The 22,610-nt window shown below is 41.1% G+C and overlaps 1 protein-coding gene across 1 annotated transcript in view; it reads right to left on the bottom strand.

Moving 5' to 3' along the window:
• The window catches only part of LOC144797917 (vomeronasal type-2 receptor 1-like), a 39,505-nt gene extending 19,322 nt beyond the window's left edge, over nucleotides 1-20,183 (bottom strand). Inside the window, exons 1-3 of the mRNA XM_078668718.1 lie at nucleotides 18,128-20,183; nucleotides 7,725-7,785; nucleotides 4,142-4,433 (exon numbers count right to left, since the gene is read on the bottom strand). Of these exons, the coding sequence (XP_078524844.1) occupies nucleotides 4,142-4,433; nucleotides 7,725-7,785; nucleotides 18,128-20,183 (2,409 nt within the window). The remainder of the gene's footprint in view (nucleotides 1-4,141; nucleotides 4,434-7,724; nucleotides 7,786-18,127) is intronic.
• Nucleotides 20,184-22,610: the final 2,427 nt, after the last annotated feature.

Raw genomic sequence — 22,610 nt, 5'->3', positions numbered from 1 at the left:
CTCAGTTCTGTTAAGCAGATGACTGTTTCTTGTATTTGAATTGCTTTGCTTGTAGGCGTTTCTTTGTACTGTCTGACACTTGGTCGATCTCTGCTCGCAGCATTCTGATCGCATTGTTAACCTGCAATTTGCTGTCACTATTGCTGTTCTTTCACTACCTGGTTGTATCTGCCTTTAACGTTACCACTCCGTATGATGGATATCATTAAGCTGTGTAGTAGCGCATTACCTCTTTTTACAGCCTTCCCAGCCAGTTCTTTGCTAACGATGTGTAGACTATCCATGAAGCTTTCGCATCTTCAAATGCTTTACACTGGCTGGAGTTGGGCTTTGACTCCACATATCCAAATGTTGATTCTGCACTTCGATTGAGGCACAAAAGGCATGAACGAGCAGTATGCTAGACCACAGCAAACTCTCTGGGACAGCACTGTTGATGTTTGCGGTACTTATCTCAAATCTCGTTGCCAGTCCCAAGCCTGGGCACATGCCAATGACTATGCCACACATGGAGCCTAGCATAACACCGCTTTATTCATCAGCATTTAACAGCAAACTCAATATTGTAAACCTGCATGCACTTCACTATACTCTAACGCTTATATCACAGTTCTACAGAGTCCATCATGAACCACATAGGTTCTGTCATTCCAAAATCTCATGATACAACACCTAGTGCCCTTTCTCTGGAATTTGGGGTTCACTTCTCGGAGGTCTGTTTGAAGTGCATGGAATTTCCTGACTCCCCTGCCTTCTTTAAGCTGGCTGCAGTGACAAGATAGCGGTGATAAGTCCTTTGTGTGAAGGCAGAGCCCAGCCTATTTAGCTGCAATCAGGGCTGTGCTCGCCTCCGACCCCATCCTGCCACTGGATGGCTCCTTCAGGCACACCTAATCCCTCCACTATGTGACTGTCTAAGAGGAGTTTACATAGTCTGAATGTCATATACATCCAAGACAGAATGCAGAGACAAAAAGGGCTAGGGGTAGGAAAATTCCAACTTTCTCAAAGTATATTTTTGTAACACAAGATCTACCCAAATGTCCATGTGAAACTTTCTCAAAGTGGAATTTTCAAAACTGTAATAAAAAATCTGAATGTATAACTAAAGAAGAATTTTCATTACAACACATAGATACCCACCATGAATTGTAATAAGGAAACCAATGTTAACCTATGGGACTGGTAGGCCTCACAGTACTGAAATGGAATATAGGAGTTTTTCACTACCAGGACATGTAAAACATGAAAGTACCTGTCCACCCTTTAAGTGCAATGCACCCTGCCCTATGTGCTACCTGGGTCCTACCTTAGTGGTGTTTAATATGCAATAAACGGGTTTCAACAAACCATAACCAAGTTATTTATTGATTGATTGCAATAAAAGGAGAGTTTAGGCTTGGGAATGGGGTTTATATTGGCCAGTTGAATTGGTAGTTTAAAACTATATTCAGGCTGCAATGGCAGTCCTGGGGCATGCTTGAGGTGCTACTTAAGTGGGTGGCACAATGGGTGCCTCAGGCCCACTAGTAGCATTTAATTTACAGGTGCTGGATACATGGTAATACCACACTTCCAATCAGGTTTAGGCCAATTATCCCATGTTTAAGGGGGAGGGAACAAGCACTTTAGTACTTGTTAACAGTGATAAAGTGCACACAGTCCTGAGGCCAACAAAAACGATTTCCCCAAAAAAGTGGAAGGCCAAAGGCAAAAGGATTTATGGGCTATCCTGGGGAGAGAACCACGTCCAACAGGATGTATCTATATTTTGTGACTGAAATACAATCACAAACACATCATAGCTTTACTGACTTCCTAGGTGGGGGGAAGTTACACACTAATAAAATGGGAGGAGATCCCCGTTACCCCTTCCCCTTTGAGGATGAAAATGTTTTAATATGTGTATCATATTTTTTCTTTTTAGTGAGGTTTGGTCCTGATGAGAACTCCTCAAACGAAGGGGTTTGAAATGCGTAGACCTTTGGATAAATAAAACAATTACTTTTTTATTAGTGTATATTTTACTTAAAACGGATCCATTCAAAACTAATCAGGTCCATCAAGTGTAAATATTGTACAGTATTTTTCCTAATGGAAAGAAGTCTTTTGTGAATTATTATTGTTTGGTTTATAGCATGTAAATGTACTATTGTTTATGAGTATGAGTGTAGAATGTATGAAGTGGTGAGTCTGTTGTGAACTGTTGTTTAATGTGCTAGAATTTTTGTACAGTATTTGTGGGTTTATTGTATAATGTATTATACATATAGATATAGAAAGACAAAGTTTTTGAAAAAATGAAGTAAAAAACTAAAATAAAAGCGACTAATGAGCTTTAAGATGTAATGCTGTTTTGTTCATACATCCGTATCTAATTAGTTTTGCAAGTAGCAGCAGCACTGGCAATTGGTTGTGTTTTTTTTGGGTTACTATGTTTGGAGGACATCACAGGAATAGAGGGCCACTGGGGTAAGCAGACCACCTTCTCTGTGATTGCTTTTTAATGAAGCATGTTTTAATGCAGTCCGTAAAGGAAAAAGGTCTACTTTTAAAAAGTAAAGTTTACCTCTTTTTTGTGTAAGCGTTGGCAGCATTCTCTGGACCACTGCCTACTCTTCAACAAAGATTGTTTTTACATTCACAAATGGCAAAAGGGCCATTTTGCAAATGCATTACCACTTTCTTGGAGATGTTGGTAAAATATCAAGGATTTCTGAGGAGATAAGAAAATATTGATACTGAGGAATCCCACAGCATTCCCCTGTTTGATACTGAATCAGGATCCGTTTGCGATCCGACTTAAAAAAAAATTGAATTCTAAAATTTGATTCGTATATATGAAAAATTGTACAAATGGTTGCAAACTCAGAATTGGAGAGTCTGCAAACATTAAAATGCTTAGTACATCTGGTCCTATGATATTTATAAGCAGTAAATAGCGGAAATTGAAGCACAGGATGTTTTTTTGCTGGCATGTACCCATTTTGCCTTTAATCAGGTGCATTACTTTCCCTTTGCCGTTCATAACCTAGGTGTGCAAAATAAATTTTCTAGTGCTTTTAGTCCTGAATATTTTCCTATTCACAAAGTTTCCATCTGATGCAAGTGTGACTTTCATTTTTAAAGAGACCAATTTGTTAACGCCCACTAACCTTATCATTTTCTGTAGCTGTCTCTCACACAGGTACAACATTGCTCAGTTTAACTCACTCAACAATCACTATTCCATATGCTCCTGGCTCCTCATTCCATTAGTGTACAGACTCCCTCACACTCTTGGATCAGGAATAGGCATGTGATGCAGATCCCAGAAAGAACAGATACACTTGAGAGTAAAATTGCTGGACTCTCATCTTGACCAATAGGTGAAACATACCAGCAATCCATCAATCCTAACATGGTGGATGTTCAGGCCTATATTTACGAAGAGTTTGTGTCTGGGTTGCATCACTTTTTGGTGCAGCACCGATGCAAAATCTATTTTGGGATTTACAAGGGTATGCACAGCTCAATTTGCATTGCTTTGTATGGCTTGGAAAACAAAACGTTTGCATTATCCTTCGTTAGTGTAGCATTAGATGGGTGGATCATCGAGTTTCCCATACATCCAACCATGTATTTTAATGGAAACCAATATTTACAAAGACTTGTAGACATTGGTTTGCGCCAAAATAGTGCAACTACCAGTGGCTGGTGTAAGAGGGAGAAATGTCTTTATTTTTTTTCTCTGCATATGTTCCAAATTCTGCGGCACACATGCAAAGAGGAATTATCCCCTACTTATAGTTTTTGTACAAAAACGATGCTGACCACAATGAATGCACCCTTGCAACATGACACAGGGGTGTCTGCATTGGTGCTAGGCAGCCACAAGTCCACCAGCAGTAGGATTGAGCAGTACTGCGCCATATCTTTGTAAATATTCAAAGTTCTGATATCTCCCTTTCATTTAAAGCAGTGACACAACTTCCCTTATTGTGCTAATTTGAGTGAAATCTTAGTAAATCCTGGCCATTGTGTGTCTACACTAAGCTTTGAAATAACTGGTAGTAGGATTCAGAGGCTTCTACAAGTATTTACATTTTAATGAAAGAGAAGTTTTTATTAGTAACAGTGGTCAGTATTTTAGTAGGCTCACCTGGGGGATCCTGTAGAGCCCCAGCATTTGTGCCATGACCATTGAGCGCGTGGACCCAGAGTCACCCACAACACCCACGAGCGTTGGTTTCTCCTTGCACCGGTAGTTTGCAATGGTCTCCTCTTGCCCTGTCAGCATCCACATTGTTCCCTCGAGCACCCTCTGCAGTGCCCTGCAGGAGTCATAAATCCAGAATCCCAGGGTGATGTTGGGCAGCAGGTCAGGATTATTGTTGATCTCCTCGATGGCAAAGGTCATGCCCTGTAGCCACTGATAATCCAGGGATCCAAACCTAAGGCATTCAAAAGGTCAAACATTTAAAGAAGAGGGCTAAATACAAAAATTGGATAAATAAGCGAAAGACATGCTATATTGGTATGGGGTATGTTGATATCAAGGTATGTTGATATGTATTCTAAGAAGGAGCTCAATAGTGAAACACATACATTGAAGGTTATGTGTTGAGACAAACACATAGCTTTACCAATGTAACTAATTCCAGACAGAGACCTCATCAAGGCTCTAACTATTGTCCTCAATTATGTCCTCACATTAGGAGGCACAAACAGGTCAGCCAGTGCACCTCTTTCCAGCTAGCAGCGTCACTCTACTCTAGATGTAAAACTTGTTGTTCAGGATTTCTTTGGGAAAAACCCAGCAATACTCTGCCTGTGCATCTCAATCTTGCCAGCAGATCCATTGGTATTCCAGAACCGTAGGTTCTGATTATGAACCGTAATCATACTGTACAGTACCTCTGCTATTGTTGTCTTAAGCACCTCATCTGGGCCTGTTAATGTTCATGGACTGCAGCACCCACTGGATTTTGGTACATGATTCGAGCTAACAACATGTAGAACTTCACTCATTAATGAGTCTGACACAGATTGGTGGAAATACCTACAGCTGAATTTCACCTCTCAATCACATCTGAGCTACTGTCAGAACCCCCACAACTTCCATTTAAACACCTAAACTCCCCTCAAACATTGCTGCAGGCCTCTCCGATGTAATCAGAAATATAATAGCAGCCAATTCAACTGATGCTACTACTGATTATAATCTAATCAGAGCCTGGAGACAAGTGTTCTTACTGACGTGGGCCAACCAGTCAAAAGCAAAAAGTGTCTCAAGAACCAAAACTTTAAGACTAGGTGCTCGTTCAACTTTGCAGACAACCAACATTGATAGCCTCAGCTGTCCTAACAAGAGGACTTGCTTGTGAAAGACTGCTGGGTAAATTTACTGCATCTATTACAATTTTTCAATGCATCAATCAATCAACCAGTCATTTGTTAAGCGCACTACATACCCCTGAGGGTCTCAAGGCGCTGGTGGGGGTTGCTCTACTGATCGAACAGCCAGGTCTTTGTGTCCTCCTGAAGGTCAGCAGGTCTTGGGCCTGTTCTTCTCTCACCGATTGAGGCGTGGTTAGAGTCCTTCAAAAACTCTATGTGCAACCATTTCACTCACCATTAACACTCACCTCCCTTGAAGTTTCACGAGGCGACCAACCCATAGCATTAAGCAGACTGGTAGGGCATAACTTTACAACAAAGGCACTGCTGATGGTATCATCCCCTCTCAAAGAAAGCTACCAACTGCCCTCCACCAGTCTCTAAGCATGTACATCATGTTAGCGGAAGGCTTCTAGTTCTGGGTGGGTTCAGGAGTTTGGAAGTGCGACTTCCATAGTCAACTTGGCTCAACACCATGCACGCAACAGGCCGCTGGAGGGACAGTTAACTGTATAGGGAATCTAATTGTGATTTCTCAGGCTCCAAATAGTGATGCCATTGATGTACCTCCAGCTGCTTGCTATATGTAGCGGTAAGGACTGACATTTCTCCACTGTCTTGGCATGCGGTTGAATCATTTTTACAGTTTATGAATAAGGTTTTGCACTGGCATCATCTCAAAATGGATTTTGCCTTCTCGAAAGTTAACGATATTTTGATGGTCCGCAGAGTAGGACGGGTGGACCCATTACAGAAAAACCAAGTGGGAGATTGCATGATAATTAACTTTAGACATCTTATGCTAGTGCACAACTTGGGGCCTTATTACACAAAAGATGCATTTTCATTGTTTGCACCCGGTGCACTATTTAAAAGGTCTGCTTTGTGCAAACAATATAAATGCACCACATTATGATGAATGTGCTGCCTCCAAGGCAGCTGTGAACTCATGCTGCCCTGGGGGCAGCGCCTACAGGTGAAAAATGGAGCGGCTGCTTTAAAGCCGCTCAATGTTTTCACAGTGCAGGCGGTAAACTGCCTGCATTTTGAAGGGGGATTAGAGATCCACTTGCAGGCAGGTGGAGTGATTGACTGCACCTGCCTGCAAGAGGAAGTCAGGGGGTCCATAGGACCCATTTTACCGCTGCAGAGGGCTGCAATCACGGGGCGCACTGAAAGTGCGCCACCTTTTAGATGGCGCACTGTAAGTTGAACTCCTTAGAGATTATTTGCCTCTGCACCCATGTCTGTAACATGGCATGGGTGCAGAGGCAAAGGGATTACCCAATGCAAATGAAGGAATGCCCTCTGAAGATAGATCTGGCGATTTATGTGCGCCAGCGCTATCAGTATTACAGAAGGGGCAGCACAAGCGTCTGCGCCCATTGCGCCCCGGGGGCACTTGAATAATACAGCCCCTGTTCATAAAGCTTCATCAAACTCATATGCAGCATCCCTAACAGTAACTGACATATTTTCAATGAGACGTCCAAACACTTTTTACCTTTTACTTAAACAACGTCACAGCACAGACTCTTCTTTTCAGGTTCTGGGAGCTGCACATTTCTTTGTAGATGTACTCTTGCAGTTCAACAAATGCACCTCATGCACTGGGAAGCATGTACATGCTTACCCTGAGCACAGAGGTGTGTCAGTGAGAAGGCATACAGCGAAATAAAGCCTTCTCCCTTCTCAATCAAATATGACTTGAAAACAATCTAGTCTACCTTTTCTGTTGACATGGACTCTCCACAGTGCCTGAATTGCCACTCACTGTGCCACTTGCTAAACATTCTGCATATGCCAGCCCATCATGACCTTGGTCTGCCCTTATTACTAATTATGTTGGTTATTTGTACACTCCCACATCATCATTGCCTTAGATCACAGTTTACCAGTGCTTATCATTACAGTTTAAGACCAAGGGGATTGCCTACAACATCTTGAGAAGTACCGTGTTTGTTAATAAAAGAGTGTCCTTCAAATCCCACAAAATCTGAGGTTGAATATTCTTCTCAGCATATATTGTCTAAATATTATGTAGCCCGATTGCAATTTAAAGTGCTTATTAAAAGTGAATATTTTGAACAACTGGGAGTGGGAACTTAATTAAATGACATTGCAACAAAGAGGAAAAGGCAGTGGACTAATACTTCTGCACCTCACGCTAGTTTCAAATAATTTACAGGTTCTGAACAACAAGCCCTGGCATCAGCCGCCAAGTGACGCCTCTGTGACCCTGATCCTATACGAAGCAAGGGGGGGGCGTGGGCAGGATAATGAAGTCCACAGAACGACAGTGGATTTTCAAAATAGTCTTTATTTTCAATTCTTCATTTTCTTACGATATAGAAACATTGAACTCAGCCAACACGTTCCGTTCTCTCATTGAGAACTTCATCAGGGCTGAAAGTGACATAAAATTACATTTAGTGTACGAAGTCAATACAAGAAAAAAGGAAGAAAACTAAAGAAAGATAAACATGTAGAGAAGCCAAAGACACTCATAAAAACTATTTGCAAAGGAGCAAGGAAATTGTGTGAAAAGTATATTACCAAAAATCTTATTAGTGAGAATGAGGACAAGTAGTGCCGGAGGATTTAAAACCAAGAAAGACAAAGACATATATATTCAACATATTTACAAACACTAGCAGCACATATGAGTGTTGAAATGATTATAAAACTGAGGAGAAGAAGAACTCTCACTGGAGAGTGAAGAGCAAGCAAGTGGACAAATAGGTATCAGTCATTGATAGGAGCTTGATTTTAAAACAACCTTACACAAGGGGGCCATGTTATTACTCTCAAACTCAGAGATTTACAGTGTAAAACGGCTTTCTTGTTCTCATATGCATCACAATTTAGTGCTTCTGTGACGGCGTGAGTGGTATTGGATTATCAAGTATTTGTTGTGCACTGCACCAGTTAAGCTGGGGCAGTTCCATTAGATTTATTGGCATGCTTAGGAGTGTGAAAGTGTGAACTGGGAGTCTGAAAGGGCAGTTCCAGAAGAATCACACTTTCACAAATGTTTTATTAACCTTCTTTCATTCTCAAATATGCTTGTAAATGCACCATTTGCCCACTCTTTTTCAAATGAATTTGGGGGCAGAACCCCCAAGGCCCCCCTTATGACGGTAGTGCTTGCTCGTTACTCTCGCTTGCCAGCAGGCACTCGTTCCACACTTTTACACCACCCCACTATCAAATTCACCAGCCGCCACTGAGCTTTAATATTGATAGATGTCTCCAGGTATAGCACCAAATATCTCTAGTGTATTTAAACAATGCAATGTTTACTGTGAATTGTGCAAGTCACATGTACTCAACAAATGCAGGAAATGGAATGCAAGGTGAGCTCATGCTAATTCCTCCAGCAGCAAGTCTTTGTGTGGTTTGTGGCATGTCCTCTCAGTGCCTCAATTCAAGATGCATGTATGCTTTTATTGTAGGGGAGCTGCTATTTCTTTATGCCAGAAGACATTGTCAATGGTGTCTCCAGTTTTGTAACATGCACATCTTTTCCATACTCTCTTGCATTTCTCATTCCCTAAAGATCAATAGCACTTTTAAGAATAACCTTTTGGACATGTTGTGAATCACATCTCTACCTTACATGTTAGAAAAGTGCACCAAATTTGAGTTACCGTACTTAAAGTTGCCATGATACAACTGCATCATGGCAATGACAGCGTTATGGTACTTACACCGCAATCTTTTAATAAAGATGTTAAAGATTTTTCCTCATTGGGGGAAACATCCTTTACCACGCAGTCTTAACAATGACCTGCCTTTACAATGCAGTTAATCCCCCGACTGTGACGTTTACACGTGTTCCTTTACCAAGCAAGTCATTACAATGACTTGCTTTAGGGGCAGCATTGTTGGACTGGTTTTGCGTTTTAAGTCCATCAACTTCCCTACTGATAGACTGACTGGTGTTGGATTATTAATTTATATTATTCCAAATTCCAGGCCCCCACCTCTAAGGCAAGTGTTGTATGACTTGTGTGGTAAAGGAACGTGTGGTAAATAATACAGTTCTGGCTTGTTAAGTCAATGTGACTCAACAATATAGGTCTTGCGTGATTGCTTTCCCTTGACTACACATTCGGTATACCCTGGTTTAAATATATCAAGGCAACATTGCAGAACCTATGAAGAGGCGAGTTGTTTGCTAACACGGGGGGGGTTGTTAAGGCATATCGCACCTGGGTTAAAAATAACTTTTTGTAGCAGAAAGTAATATTCAGAGAGCATGCGGCTCTCCAAAAGAAGTCGGGTTGGGTATATGTGCTGTTGAAATCCACCCAATCTACAGAGCCTTGCCTTCACAACTTTGAATTCCGATCGGTATCTGCTGACTAGGTTTAGGTTCAATGTGCTACCCCAGCTGTTTGCTTCCTCAGGGCTGGCAGGAAATACCCTCACTAGCAACCTGTGGCTGCAGCCAGGTGTCTCTGCCGGATACCATGCATTTTGCTTTGTTTTGCAAATCCTTTTACATTTCTAGGGAAGCTTACATTGTTCCTGTTTTAAAGGCTTGCCATTTTAACCAAGCTTGACCTGCCCCGTACTGCTTTCTAATGATATTATTTTTAATGTTGCTAGTTTTTATAAGCTGCTTTGAGATCATGGAACTCAATGGCCAATTTAATGCATTCTGTCTAGTTGGATGGTTTCACAGTCCTGTATACATCTGCTGTTTTTAATTATCATTTGTTCTTATGTATTCACTTATTTATTTAAAGTATTGTATATATTGTGACGCTTTTATGGTTTTTATGCTAACCGCATAAAGCTACCTTTAATTAATTGATTGACTGCATAATAAGGACTAGAAATCTCCAAATGTAGGTAAATGGTTTTATTTTAGGATAATAAACAATTCATTATACAAACAGAACAAAAATAAGTTCAAGAGACGCTTTAAAATGGCAGATAGGCTCAAAAATCTCAGTAGATAGAGCCATAATAAGATAAGATACAAAATAGTGGCAGCCACAGCAATAATGAAACAAACTAAAGTAAACAAGTTTTCCGTATTGAAACCTTCCTTCTCTCTTTTAAAAATAGATCAAATACAAGTCCATCTACCCAATATTTCTATTGAGGGAGCTTAGAAGGAGTCAGCATGATATCGATTTGAGTTGAAGTCTTAGAGAAGGAATAAGTGTTTATCCTAAAGCTTCACAATTGCAAGAAAAGGGTAAACCAAGAGGTCTGTCTCTCTCCAAGTCTAAAATAAATCTGAATCTCTCTAACTCTGGGAACAGCAATCAAAATAACTGGAGATTCAGAAATATCCTTATCTCCTTTCACACAACCAGGAACCAACCAAATTATTACTTGAGAAGAGCAACTGCAACTTGCCTTAAGTTTTTCATCACATTGAAACTTGAACTGTGATCCGCTACCTTGATCATCCCTCTGTCCTGGTACATGACAAACAGAACGTCTCATTTGACCATTAATTCTCCACATTCACTGTCAAGTTCTTCCCCTCATGCCTCACTATCGATAGTCAGATGCAAACAATACAGCTTTCTCTAACTAACGAAAATCATTATAATGTACCTGCAAAGGAAGAAACAATATACTGACATGGCTAAATACATTTCACTTGAGACCTGTAGTCAAACTAAGCTAACTCGTAGTTATTATGAACTTTGAATACATTATTACACATACACAAATATAAATTTAAGAATAGGTGTAAAACATTAATAAAAATGACATGATTACATTTCATTAATACATTTAAATGCTTCACACATTTTTAAAGAAGTAAAGACACTGAATATAAAATGCCATTTGTGAGTATCTAATTGTATAATTGTGACATATAAAGGGTGGAACCTAAATTACGCTGCTCCAGCAATAGCACATCCCAGGTGTTACACAGTGAGCTGTTTTCAATTTAATGTCAGTACCACTGTATGCTGTTTGTTGGGGTCAAGCACAGGCTTTCCCAGCTTGAGGATACATTACTAGTGAGAGGGCTATGACAGGTTAATGTGCTGTCTACGAGCCATGATGAGGATTTGTGTGTTGCAGCTGATGGACAGGCTGATAACCATAATGTGTAATGCAGGTTTGCCCTAGTATTGTGGCTTCTATCCTGCTGCCCTCACACAGACCCAGCAGGAAACTCATTGTCCTACATTTTGGTCATTTTTGACTTTTATCTTTCTCAAACGATAAGTAACTCTCACTCTATCAGCATTTTGTGACTTTCAGGAAGTGCCCATCTTTGGTTAGAAAGGAGGAGCTTCAGCACAGGTGTAAGGGTGGGCAGAGCTCGCAGAGTTTTACTCTGCTGAATTCTGCGGGGTTGCCCAAAAAACTCAACAGAATCCCACGGAGTTCCATGCCATTGCGGAAAGCCCAGGCACCCATTTCTCCAGTGATGATGTCCTTCTCTGGCTGCCTGACAGGAAGTTGGCAGCAACCAATATTATTTACCGTAACATAGGCAACTTACGGTAAATAATTCCAGATTGGTTGCACGACACATACTGTTTTTTACCCTTATCCTGAGCCGCCATTATTAAAGTTATAGGCAAGGATCCTCAGAGATATTTTTAACTGTAAATAATTCTCTTCACATCACATTTATGCACAACACCAGCGCTGCTGTAATCAGGCATCGTAGCACAACTGGGAGGCACTCGGCCACCCGGGTGGGACCCCAATGAGGAAGCATGACACCAACCAGGTTGGTGTGTGAGGGGTCTTTTAAGAACACCTAATGGGTCCATGCTCTTAATACTCACAGTGATTTAATTGCGTATTCACTTCTCACCCATGCGCAGACAAGATTTTCTGGATGAGGACAGACCAGACCAGTTTTTGGCAACGCTAGAGACAGAGCCGTGGCACTCAAAGCATCCATCAGCTCACCCGGCACTGTCACGGCGATCAACATTTGGCGCAATATGAGTGTTGCACCCAGAGAAGTAGCCAGGCCAGCTCCCAGTGAAATGGGATACTGCCTCCCTCATTATGAAGTCCCCGCCACCATCTAGGAACAGGACATGGTGATGCTGTGTGATCTTGGGCGAATGCCCCTCAGTCTTTGCACACATTCCAGCCCGCACGTGGCAGCTTGCATGGTGTGGGAGACAGATGTCTGGAATTATGCAGGCAAAGTACCCAAACTTAGTGCACCAGAGCCCACGTGGTTGTCAGGAGTAAGAATGTCTGCCTTATGGATGATTAGATTTAAAATCGGATTTAATAATAGTTATTCTAATAATTGTGTTGTGGTGAATAGAAAACGTTAAAGGGAACGATCTGTCTTATAGATCCGTTTATCTGATAGCAGTAGTGGGCAGAAGTGCTTCTTACTGGCCACTCTTCCATTCCCTGCAGGGGCCCTGTAGGGATGGGAGGTTTCCAGCATAGGAAACCTTCACACTGGGGTTGAGCAGTGACCGACAACTCAAGCACACCAATGTACTCTTCTCCGCCGCCGATAGGCGTAGTTTTTCCCCCGAACTCACACTCCAAGCGGAGTGTGGACTGGTAAACTTAACAAACTCCGTGGGTGGAGCGGAGTTTGCCGCTCACCCTTACACAGGAGGGGTCATGAACACTGCAGCATCAGGAGTGGGGTCAGTTACTGTTTGCAAATCCAGCCACTTACTAATAAACAGCGCTGAAAGAGTGACTGGAAACCACGCCAGAGACCTATCATGGGAGTGGTGCCTTGGTGTTTGTTTCTTCCATTAAGCATGTTTCGAAGTGATGACATATTGTCGGATTAGTAGACAGAGGAAGAGAGAGTTTATGTATTGCCCAGGATCAAACTGTTAATTTAAAGTAGTAGGTCCAAGACTGCAGTTAATTGCTACTCTCTGCATAGTCTATACATTTACCGCCATATTGCACTTTGGTGACTATGCTGTGAGCCTGCGCACTTCTCCACACCCACAGGAAATAACCAGTCCATATATTTTACCAGATAGCCGCTTTTAGATTGTTTGCAAATACTCCCAATCCTGCCAAAAAACATTCCTATCGGCACCCAAATCCTGAAGTGGAAAGCCAGGAATGATGTCTCTTGGTTTCACATTTCTAACTAGGCCCAACTGCGGTGACAGTGATTCTGACTGCAATGGCAAGGAACTGCACTTCCTAGGGAAATGTCACTGTTTTGTTTGCCCTGCCCAGCTTTACAATACAATGCTTCTTTCCAGGCCATTTAGATTACCTTTTAATATTGAGATTAGCTATCATGCATACTAGTTCCATGGCCAAAGCATATCCACTGGATCAGGTCCTGTGCCAGGAGGTAGTTACTAGGCCGTATGCATGGTAGAGGATGATATTTAACATTCATGTTTCAAAGTTTGACTATTTCAGTGGGAAACACCCTTTACAACGATGTTTTTACCTTGCTGTGCCTTTACCATACATTTTTTAGCACGCATATTTTTACCATGTGCATGCCTTTACAACTCATGGCTTTACCGGGCATTTAAGGTAATTTAGGGGTCTCCCCCCCACAAATACATTGTTTTTATAAATAAAAACAATGCTCGGCAATTACATATGTTGGAATAGCATATTCATGGTAAAAACATGCGTGGTAAAGGCATACAATGTATTTACCTGCGTTGTACCATTGTACAACCATTTTAGTCCACTTAAATATCAGAGTTGCTCTGTTTCTAAACTTGTCTCTCAAAATTTGCAATAATGAGCAGTCTAGGCTTACTCCACGAGGTGGTAAAAGGATTAGTACTCAAATACAGTATGAATAGGATTCACACTTGATAGGTTGAGTTCCAGGAGAGTTGTATCTTTTACAATGGCCTGACTTAGAGGAGTTGGATTTAGAATACAACCCAAAAATGTACTATGCAGCTCATATCCCCTCTTGATCAACATGTGCAAAGTGTCTCTGCATGCACAACATGCCTCTGCCTGCACAAAGTGTCGTGTAAAGAGATAATGGAAAGTTTACAACGCTGCTGGTGTGTACAAAAAGGCAAACAGAGAGGAAAAGACCCGAAAAAAGCGTGCATCATACAGATAGACCAATGACTTGCTGTGTAGTTGTTGTCAGTACTATTAACAAACCACTGCTTATCTTCACACACAATGCTTGATAGTAGTTGGCACTGTCTTCACACATGCAACAACAACAATTGCAGATCTTCACAGGTGCAACAACAGTGATTGCAGAGGAGATAGCTGGCTCTTCACAGGTAAAATAACAGTGATCGCAGAGGAGATATCTGGATCTTCACAGGTGCAACAACAGTGATCGCAGAGGAGATATCTGTATCTTCACAGGTAAAACAACAGTGATCGTAGAGGAGATATCTGGATCTTCACAGGTGCAACAACAGTGAACGTAGAGGAGATATCTGTATCTTCACAGGTGCAACAAAAGTGATCGCAGAGGAGATATCTGGATCTTCACCGGTGCAACAACAGTGATCGTACAGGAATTACCTGGATCTTCACAGGTGCAACAACAGTGATCGCAGAGGAGATATCTGTATCTTCACAGGTGCAACAACAGTGATCGCAGAGGAGATATCTGTTTCGTCACAGGTAAAACAACAGTGATCGTAGAGGCGATATCTGGATCTTCACAGGTGCAACAACAGTGATCGTACAGGAGTTACCTGGATCTTCACATATGCGACAACAGTGACCATTGAGGAGATTTCTGGATTCTCAAAGGTGCAACAGCAATGATTGCAGGGGACACGGCTGGATCTTCAGAGGTAAATCACGAGCGGTGTAGAAGAGGAGGTATATGGATCTTCACAGGTAAAACAACAGGGATCGCAGAGGAAACACCTGTATCTTTACAAGTGCAACAACAGCGATAGCAAAGCAGATATCTGAATCTTCACTGTTAAAACAACTGTGATTTCAGGAGAGACACCTGGATCTTCACAGGTTCAAGAAAAGTGATCGCAGAGGAGAGAAAGGGGTGACCCTTAGCATAGAGGTGGAAAAATTAGCTGCTCCCAATATTAAAGACATAATGATTTTCCTAACCCAAGATGAGGCACCAGAAAGTGTAATGAATTCCTTTTCCAAAATATTAGCCACAGTCAAATTTCTATTGTCAAGAGAACATCGGAAGGGGGTTTCAAAACCCTTTAGGTGGTTTGACAGTGAGTGCACTAAAGCACTAACTCTTCTTAAAAAGGCATTGCAGACAACTCCAAGAAACCCGGATTTAATCCGTATAGCTAGAAAAACTTATAAAAATACCATAAAATTGAGAAAAGCTACACTAAAGAATAAGGTATGGGCAGCCCTGAAATAAGCCTCGACTAAAAGAGACAATATGGCCCTTTGGAAGGTGGTAAATCACCCCTTCCTACAAACTAAAGAGGCTAATCTTAGTGATCTGGCAATTACAGGTGATCAATGGGTAGCTCATTTTAAACATTTGTATGGTAGAACGTCATCCATTGATGACGGAATCACTTTTATAGACAAGGATAGCAGCTCTTTGGTAGGCAAACGGCTCACTCCTTTCCCATTACCGATAACCTTCAGTTATGAGGAAGTTAATAAAGGCATAAAGGACAGTTTGTCGGGCAAGGCACCGGGCCCTGATGGTGTCCCCATAGATACCTATAAGGCCGAGATAGATCTATGGGCCCCAATGATAACTAACGTTTTAAATAAAGCGAATCAACAAGGCTATATAACTTCATGATCTGACGCTATAGTTATACCTATCTATAAAAAGGGCAAGAGAGAAGACCCGACCTGCTATCGCCCAATCTCCTTGTTGGACGCTTTGGCAAAGGTGGCAGGCCGAATCATTTTAAATAGAATACAAACTTGGGGGGAGGAAAAACAAATTTTTACTAATCTACAGTACGCTTTCAGCCCAGGAAAGGGGACAACGGAACAATGTTTAAATTTGTCCCTTCTTATAGCAAAACACACTCAGGTCAAGAACAGGAACCTTTTTATTTCTTTTATAGATTTAAGTTCGGCTTTCGACTGTGTAGACCACAAATTCCTATGGCTAACACTTAGCGACATGGGGATTGACAGTCATATTTTATCATATATCAAAGAACTTTTTAGAGAGGCAGGAGCTAGGGTTAGGTATGGCCCTAAGGGGGAATGTTCTGACAAATTCCCTATAAAAAGGGGTGTTAGACAGGGGTGCATTTTGGCACCCGTACTATTCACTTTATACATTAACTCAATTGGACAATACCTTAGGAACTTTCAGCACGACTACCCCCTATTAAAGGAATTCCCACCCCACTATTGTTATACGCCGACGATGCGGCTTTAATGTCACGGACCAGACTCGGGCTACAGAGAACTGTAAATAAATTTAACATCTATATGAAGCTGCGCGGCCTGAGAATAAATATTTCTAAAACTTTTATAATGGTCTGTGGGAGGGGTAGAAAAAGGATACCCTGCCCTATCTTTCTAGACAACAAGAGAATTGAAATTACAGATACCTTCCCCTATCTAGGGGTACATTTTCGCAAACAACGGTTAACGCTAGGAAACTAGCATTTCTGCGTTCCATTGGTGCATTGAGAAACTTTTCCACCAAATTGGGGGGAAGCCAGTTAAAGACTTATTTTATATTTAAATAAGGGCTGCACTCTCAACACTGAGAGATGTCCTCTAGGATCCAAAAATGTCCTTGAATCAAGGTTTCACAAAAAGATTATGACTCTACTCCAAAAGTTGTAGTCTGAATGTTTTATTCACATGTGTTCATAGCTTGTTATGTTCACAAGCGTTTGCTGCTGTTCCTGTTCCATTAACATTTTGCACTCATACCATCCCAATGCATTTCGGCATTTCCATTATGCCTTCATCTGGGGATATATTTCTAAAAACGAAGAAATGCTTATATTTTACATCATGTAACAAATAGTTCGTAGACTGCCTAATAGATGCTAAATAATTATACAACAACGAATTCATGCAGTGTGAGTGGTTAAAAAACCGGTTTGTCACAATGAAGGTGATATAACGTGAAAGAAAACGATTATAGTTGAAATAATAAAGTCTAAAGTGCAAGGTAAAATAACATGTGCGTGAAGTTGACTCGTGCTGGTAAGAAAATAACTAGTGCATTTCAGCTGCTTAACTAAAGTAGACGGAGTGCTGTGAATTATATACAAATAAAAGCGGGAATTTAGCATGTGAAACTCCTAAGCTTGACATTATTCAAACACCTAAGTGTCTTACAAATTCAGTGGCTAAGGGAAACGCTTACCGCGAAAGAGCAAATGTGCGTCTGTGATGGTAAAGGCTGTAGCTGGGTTCGGCAAAGGTCTATGACCCGGAAATAAATATACAGAAAAAGGTTACGTAAGGGCGCGACCTGGTAGGGACTGTGTTCAAAGTAAAATGCAGGGGTGAAAACGGGTAGGGAGCGTGTTAAAAAAGTGGGATGTTTGAAGGGTGGTGAAAAAAGCGTGGTGAATGAAAAACGGTGGTTCACTAGAGATCACAATGAATAATGTTACTAAAACTAACATGTAGTATAATAATATCAGGGAATGTAAACAAACTAATATGATTAAACATGAATTACAAGCTTTGAATGGTGGGATGAAAAAACCACTCTGCGCAGGTAAGGAGTCATTGGCTGGGGCCCCAGCTCTTCAAAGATAACATAAATATTCCACTCGGTCATTTAGGCCGAATGGTTTCATGCTGCTTAAGGTGAAAATCCAATAATTTTCTCTTTTTAATAATTCCTGATGATTGTCCTTACCCTCTTGTTGTTTCACAGTTTCCAACACGCAATATCTTAGCTGGCTGATGCCATGACCAGCTTCCAAGAAATGTTGAGCTACAGTGGATTTTAGGTGCTTGTTTCTTATATTAGATTTATGCTCGGTCAGTCTTATCTTGAGTTTTCTCTGGGTTTGTCCGACATAGATCTTGCCGCATGGGCATTTCAACATATACACCGCGTTGCTGGTGTCGCAGGTTGCTGTGGCTCTTACTTTAATTTTATTGCCCTTCATGGGGTGGTTGATTGTAATCCCTTGGATAACATTATTGCAGTGGTTGCAGTTTCTGCATGGGATTGTTCCTTTGTATTCCGTGTTGGTTGAGGGAGTTTTTAACAGTTCTCCTAGGTTTCTTGCTCTTGTGAAAGCAAAGGTGGGTTGAATGTCAAAGATTTTGTTGAAGTCAGGCTCTATCCTTAGGATTTCCCAATGTTTTCTGATTATTTGTTTGAATTGGTGACTTGCTGTGGAATATTTGGAAACTATGGTGATTGCTTCTGTATCAGTTGTCGCTGTATAGGACAGTAGTTGACTCCTGGTTTTGGTTTCCGATCGTTGGATGGCCTGCTCGAGGACATGGTGTGGGTACCCTCGGGCTTTGAATCTCTGTAGAGTGGTTTGCATCTCTTGATGGAATTGCTGGTTTTCCGAGGTGATTCTTTTAGCTCTGATGATCTGACTGTATGGTAGGTGGTCTTTTAATGGTTGTGGGTGAAAACTGGAATAGTGTAATGTGTTGTTCCTGTCTGTTTTTTTCCGAAATAGACTGGTGGTGAATCCTGTGGGAGTGTTGGTGATTTTGACATCAAGAAAAGTTATGGATTCCTTGTGGAGTTCATGTGTGAATTGAATGCGTTGGTCTATGGTGTTTAATAGTGCCAGTTGTTCTTGCAGGATGTTTTTAGGGCCTTGCCAAATCAAAAAGATGTCATCTATGAATCTCACAAATATCTTTAGGTGGTCCATCCATTCAGTTTTGTTGAGTATGTGGTCTTCTTCGAATCTATGCATAAAAATATTTGCATAGGCCGGTGCTGTAGAATTGCCCATAGATGTTCCTGTTAGTTGCTGGTACCAGTCATCCTTCCATGTAAAATAGCTGAAAAACAATGTGAATTGTAGGAGTTCCATGAGAAAAAGTTTTAGATGATTGTCCAGATCACTTCTCAGTAAACAGTACTCAATGGCTTCAATTCCCATTGAATGTGGGATGGATGTATATAGGGACGATACATCAACTGTGCACAAAAATATTTGACCGTGATCCTCAATTTGTACTTGGTTTAGTTTATTGATAAAATCCGTGGTGTCACGGATGTACGTTGGAAGAGACGTAACGATAGGTTGAAAATATCTGTCAAGAAATTTTCCCACAGGATCGTGGATGCTGCCACATGTCGATACAATAGGCCTGCAAGGAGGCGTTTGTAGATTTTTATGTATCTTGGGAACCAAGAAGAATTTTGGACTTTTAGGATGCTTGGTAGTAAGATACTTGTTGGTTTTCTCAGAAATAGTACTGTTCTCAACAGCTTTATTAAGTATTGTATCGAGTTTTTCTTTGAATTGGAGGGTGGGGTTATTGGGTAGTTTCAGATAGGTATTAGAATCCGAGAGGTGAACCATCGCTTGTTGATCATAGTAAGAGGTGTTGAGAATTACTATGGCGCCACCCTTGTCAGCTTTGACACATGTCACTTGCTTGTTGTTAGCAATAGATTTGATGGTGCTGATCTCCTTGACCGTGAAGTTTTTGTGTTTAGGTTGTCGGTTACAGTTCAATTTGGATAAGTCGTTTCGAACTAGGGTCTCGTAGGTGTCGAGACTCTTATGTGAAACTGGTGCAAGAAAGTTGCTTTTGGGACGTAATCCCCTGAGTTGATCTTCTTGGGGGTCTGTGGGCGTTTGTACAATGTTTTGGAAAAAGTGTTTTAACCGAAGTTTCCTCATGAGCTTGTAAAATGAGATATCTAGCTCTAGTTTGTTGGTTCGGGACGTAGGTATAAACGAAGTTCCTCTTTGTAGAATTTTCATTTGGATTTCACTAAAATGATAGTCCGAGACGTTGATTACCAAGTTGTCAGTTATTTCCCTTTGTTCTTTTTGGTTGTTGTTGTCCTGGTTTGTGGAGGTTCTCTTGTTTTTTCTTTTTCTTTTGGACCTCCTGGGTCTTCGCGTTGATCCTGGCCTACCTCTAAAAAAGGCTCGGCTGATGTTGATGGTGCTTCCGAAGAAATAGCATTATCTGGGAGGTTAGGTGTTGTTTTCTGCGGTGGAGGTCGATTTCGTCTTCCTTGTGGGTTTGTGATGTCGTCTTCGGAGGATGAGGTATCAGTATTTGCTGTGTAGGGTTTGTTTTGTCGCCGTTTAGCATAAATATCAGCCCATGTATATACCTCGCCCATTTTATAATCTATTGTGTCTCTTTTTAGTTTGCGGATCTTGCGTTCTGTGACTTCAGCAGTATGTTTGGTTAGTTGGGTGTTTATATCTTCCATGATCTTGTTGAGTTCTTCAGTTGTATAACTGTTTTCCAATTCTGTCTTCACGTGGGAGATTTCAGTGGCAAGTTCTTCCAAAATGGTTGATAATTCTTCGATAATCAACAATATTAGGTCGAGGCTGCACTTATTAAGAATGGCGTACCATCTATCCTTGAATCTTTGGACGTTTTTGCATAGAGATGGTTTTAATGGTATTCTTAAGCCTCTCGGTATTCTCTGTGCCTTATGGTACTTAACCATGGTGCTCGCATGCAGGCGTTGGTTGATTATTTTCTTTGACAGGTATAATAATTGTTTGATGTTTTGCTCCTTACTGCGGTTTGTGGTTAATTCAGTAGTTTCTTCGCTGATGAGTGCGTATATTCTGTTGACTTCCTCATTAGAATACGCAAAAGTTTCTGCTCTTGCATCGGTGAGATTAAATATTTCCTCCATGTTCTGTGCGTGCTGTCCAGCAGTAGAGCAGACTAATATTGATCAAAAGAAGGGTTATTTGCCGGGCGCACAGCGTTTTTTAAAAAAGTTTTTAAGGTTGTATGGATCTCCAGAGTATCGCCTTCTGTCTGGAGGCGTAATGTACTGAAATAAGGGCTGCACTCTCAACACTGAGAGATGTCCTCTAGGATCCAAAAATGTCCTTGAATCAAGGTTTCACAAAAAGATTATGACTCTACTCCAAAAGTTGTAGTCTGAATGTTTTATTCACATGTGTTCATAGCTTGTTATGTTCACAAGCGTTTGCTGCTGTTCCTGTTCCATTAACATTTTGCACTCATACCATCCCAATGCATTTCGGCATTTCCATTATGCCTTCATCTGGGGATATATTTCTAAAAACGAAGAAATGCTTATATTTTACATCATGTAACAAATAGTTCGTAGACTGCCTAATCTTTTTGTGAAACCTTGATTCAAGGACATTTTTGGATCCTAGAGGACATCTCTCAGTGTTGAGAGTGCAGCCCTTATTTCAGTACATTACGCCTCCAGACAGAAGGCGATACTCTGGAGATCCATACAACCTTAAAAACTTTTTTAAAAAACGCTGTGCGCCCGGCAAATAACCCTTCTTTTGATCAATATTAGTCTGCTCTACTGCTGGACAGCACGCACAGAACATGGAGGAAATATTTAATCTCACCGATGCAAGAGCAGAAACTTTTGCGTATTCTAATGAGGAAGTCAACAGAATATACGCACTCATCAGCGAAGAAACTACTGAATTAACCACAAACCGCAGTAAGGAGCAAAACATCAAACAATTATTATACCTGTCAAAGAAAATAATCAACCAACGCCTGCATGCGAGCACCATGGTTAAGTACCATAAGGCACAGAGAATACCGAGAGGCTTAAGAATACCATTAAAACCATCTCTATGCAAAAACGTCCAAAGATTCAAGGATAGATGGTACGCCATTCTTAATAAGTGCAGCCTCGACCTAATATTGTTGATTATCGAAGAATTATCAACCATTTTGGAAGAACTTGCCACTGAAATCTCCCACGTGAAGACAGAATTGGAAAACAGTTATACAACTGAAGAACTCAACAAGATCATGGAAGATATAAACACCCAACTAACCAAACATACTGCTGAAGTCACAGAACGCAAGATCCGCAAACTAAAAAGAGACACAATAGATTATAAAATGGGCGAGGTATATACATGGGCTGATATTTATGCTAAACGGCGACAAAACAAACCCTACACAGCAAATACTGATACCTCATCCTCCGAAGACGACATCACAAACCCACAAGGAAGACGAAATCGACCTCCACCGCAGAAAACAACACCTAACCTCCCAGATAATGCTATTTCTTCGGAAGCACCATCAACATCAGCCGAGCCTTTTTTAGAGGTAGGCCAGGATCAACGCGAAGACCCAGGAGGTCCAAAAGAAAAAGAAAAAACAAGAGAACCTCCACAAACCAGGACAACAACAACCAAAAA

The sequence above is a fragment of the Lissotriton helveticus genome, chromosome 12 (assembly GCF_964261635.1).
Source record: "Lissotriton helveticus chromosome 12, aLisHel1.1, whole genome shotgun sequence".
Taxonomy (NCBI): Eukaryota; Metazoa; Chordata; class Amphibia; order Caudata; family Salamandridae; genus Lissotriton; species Lissotriton helveticus.
The sequence above is the reverse complement of the archived record's forward strand: the minus strand, read 5'-3'. Positions and strand labels throughout refer to the sequence as shown.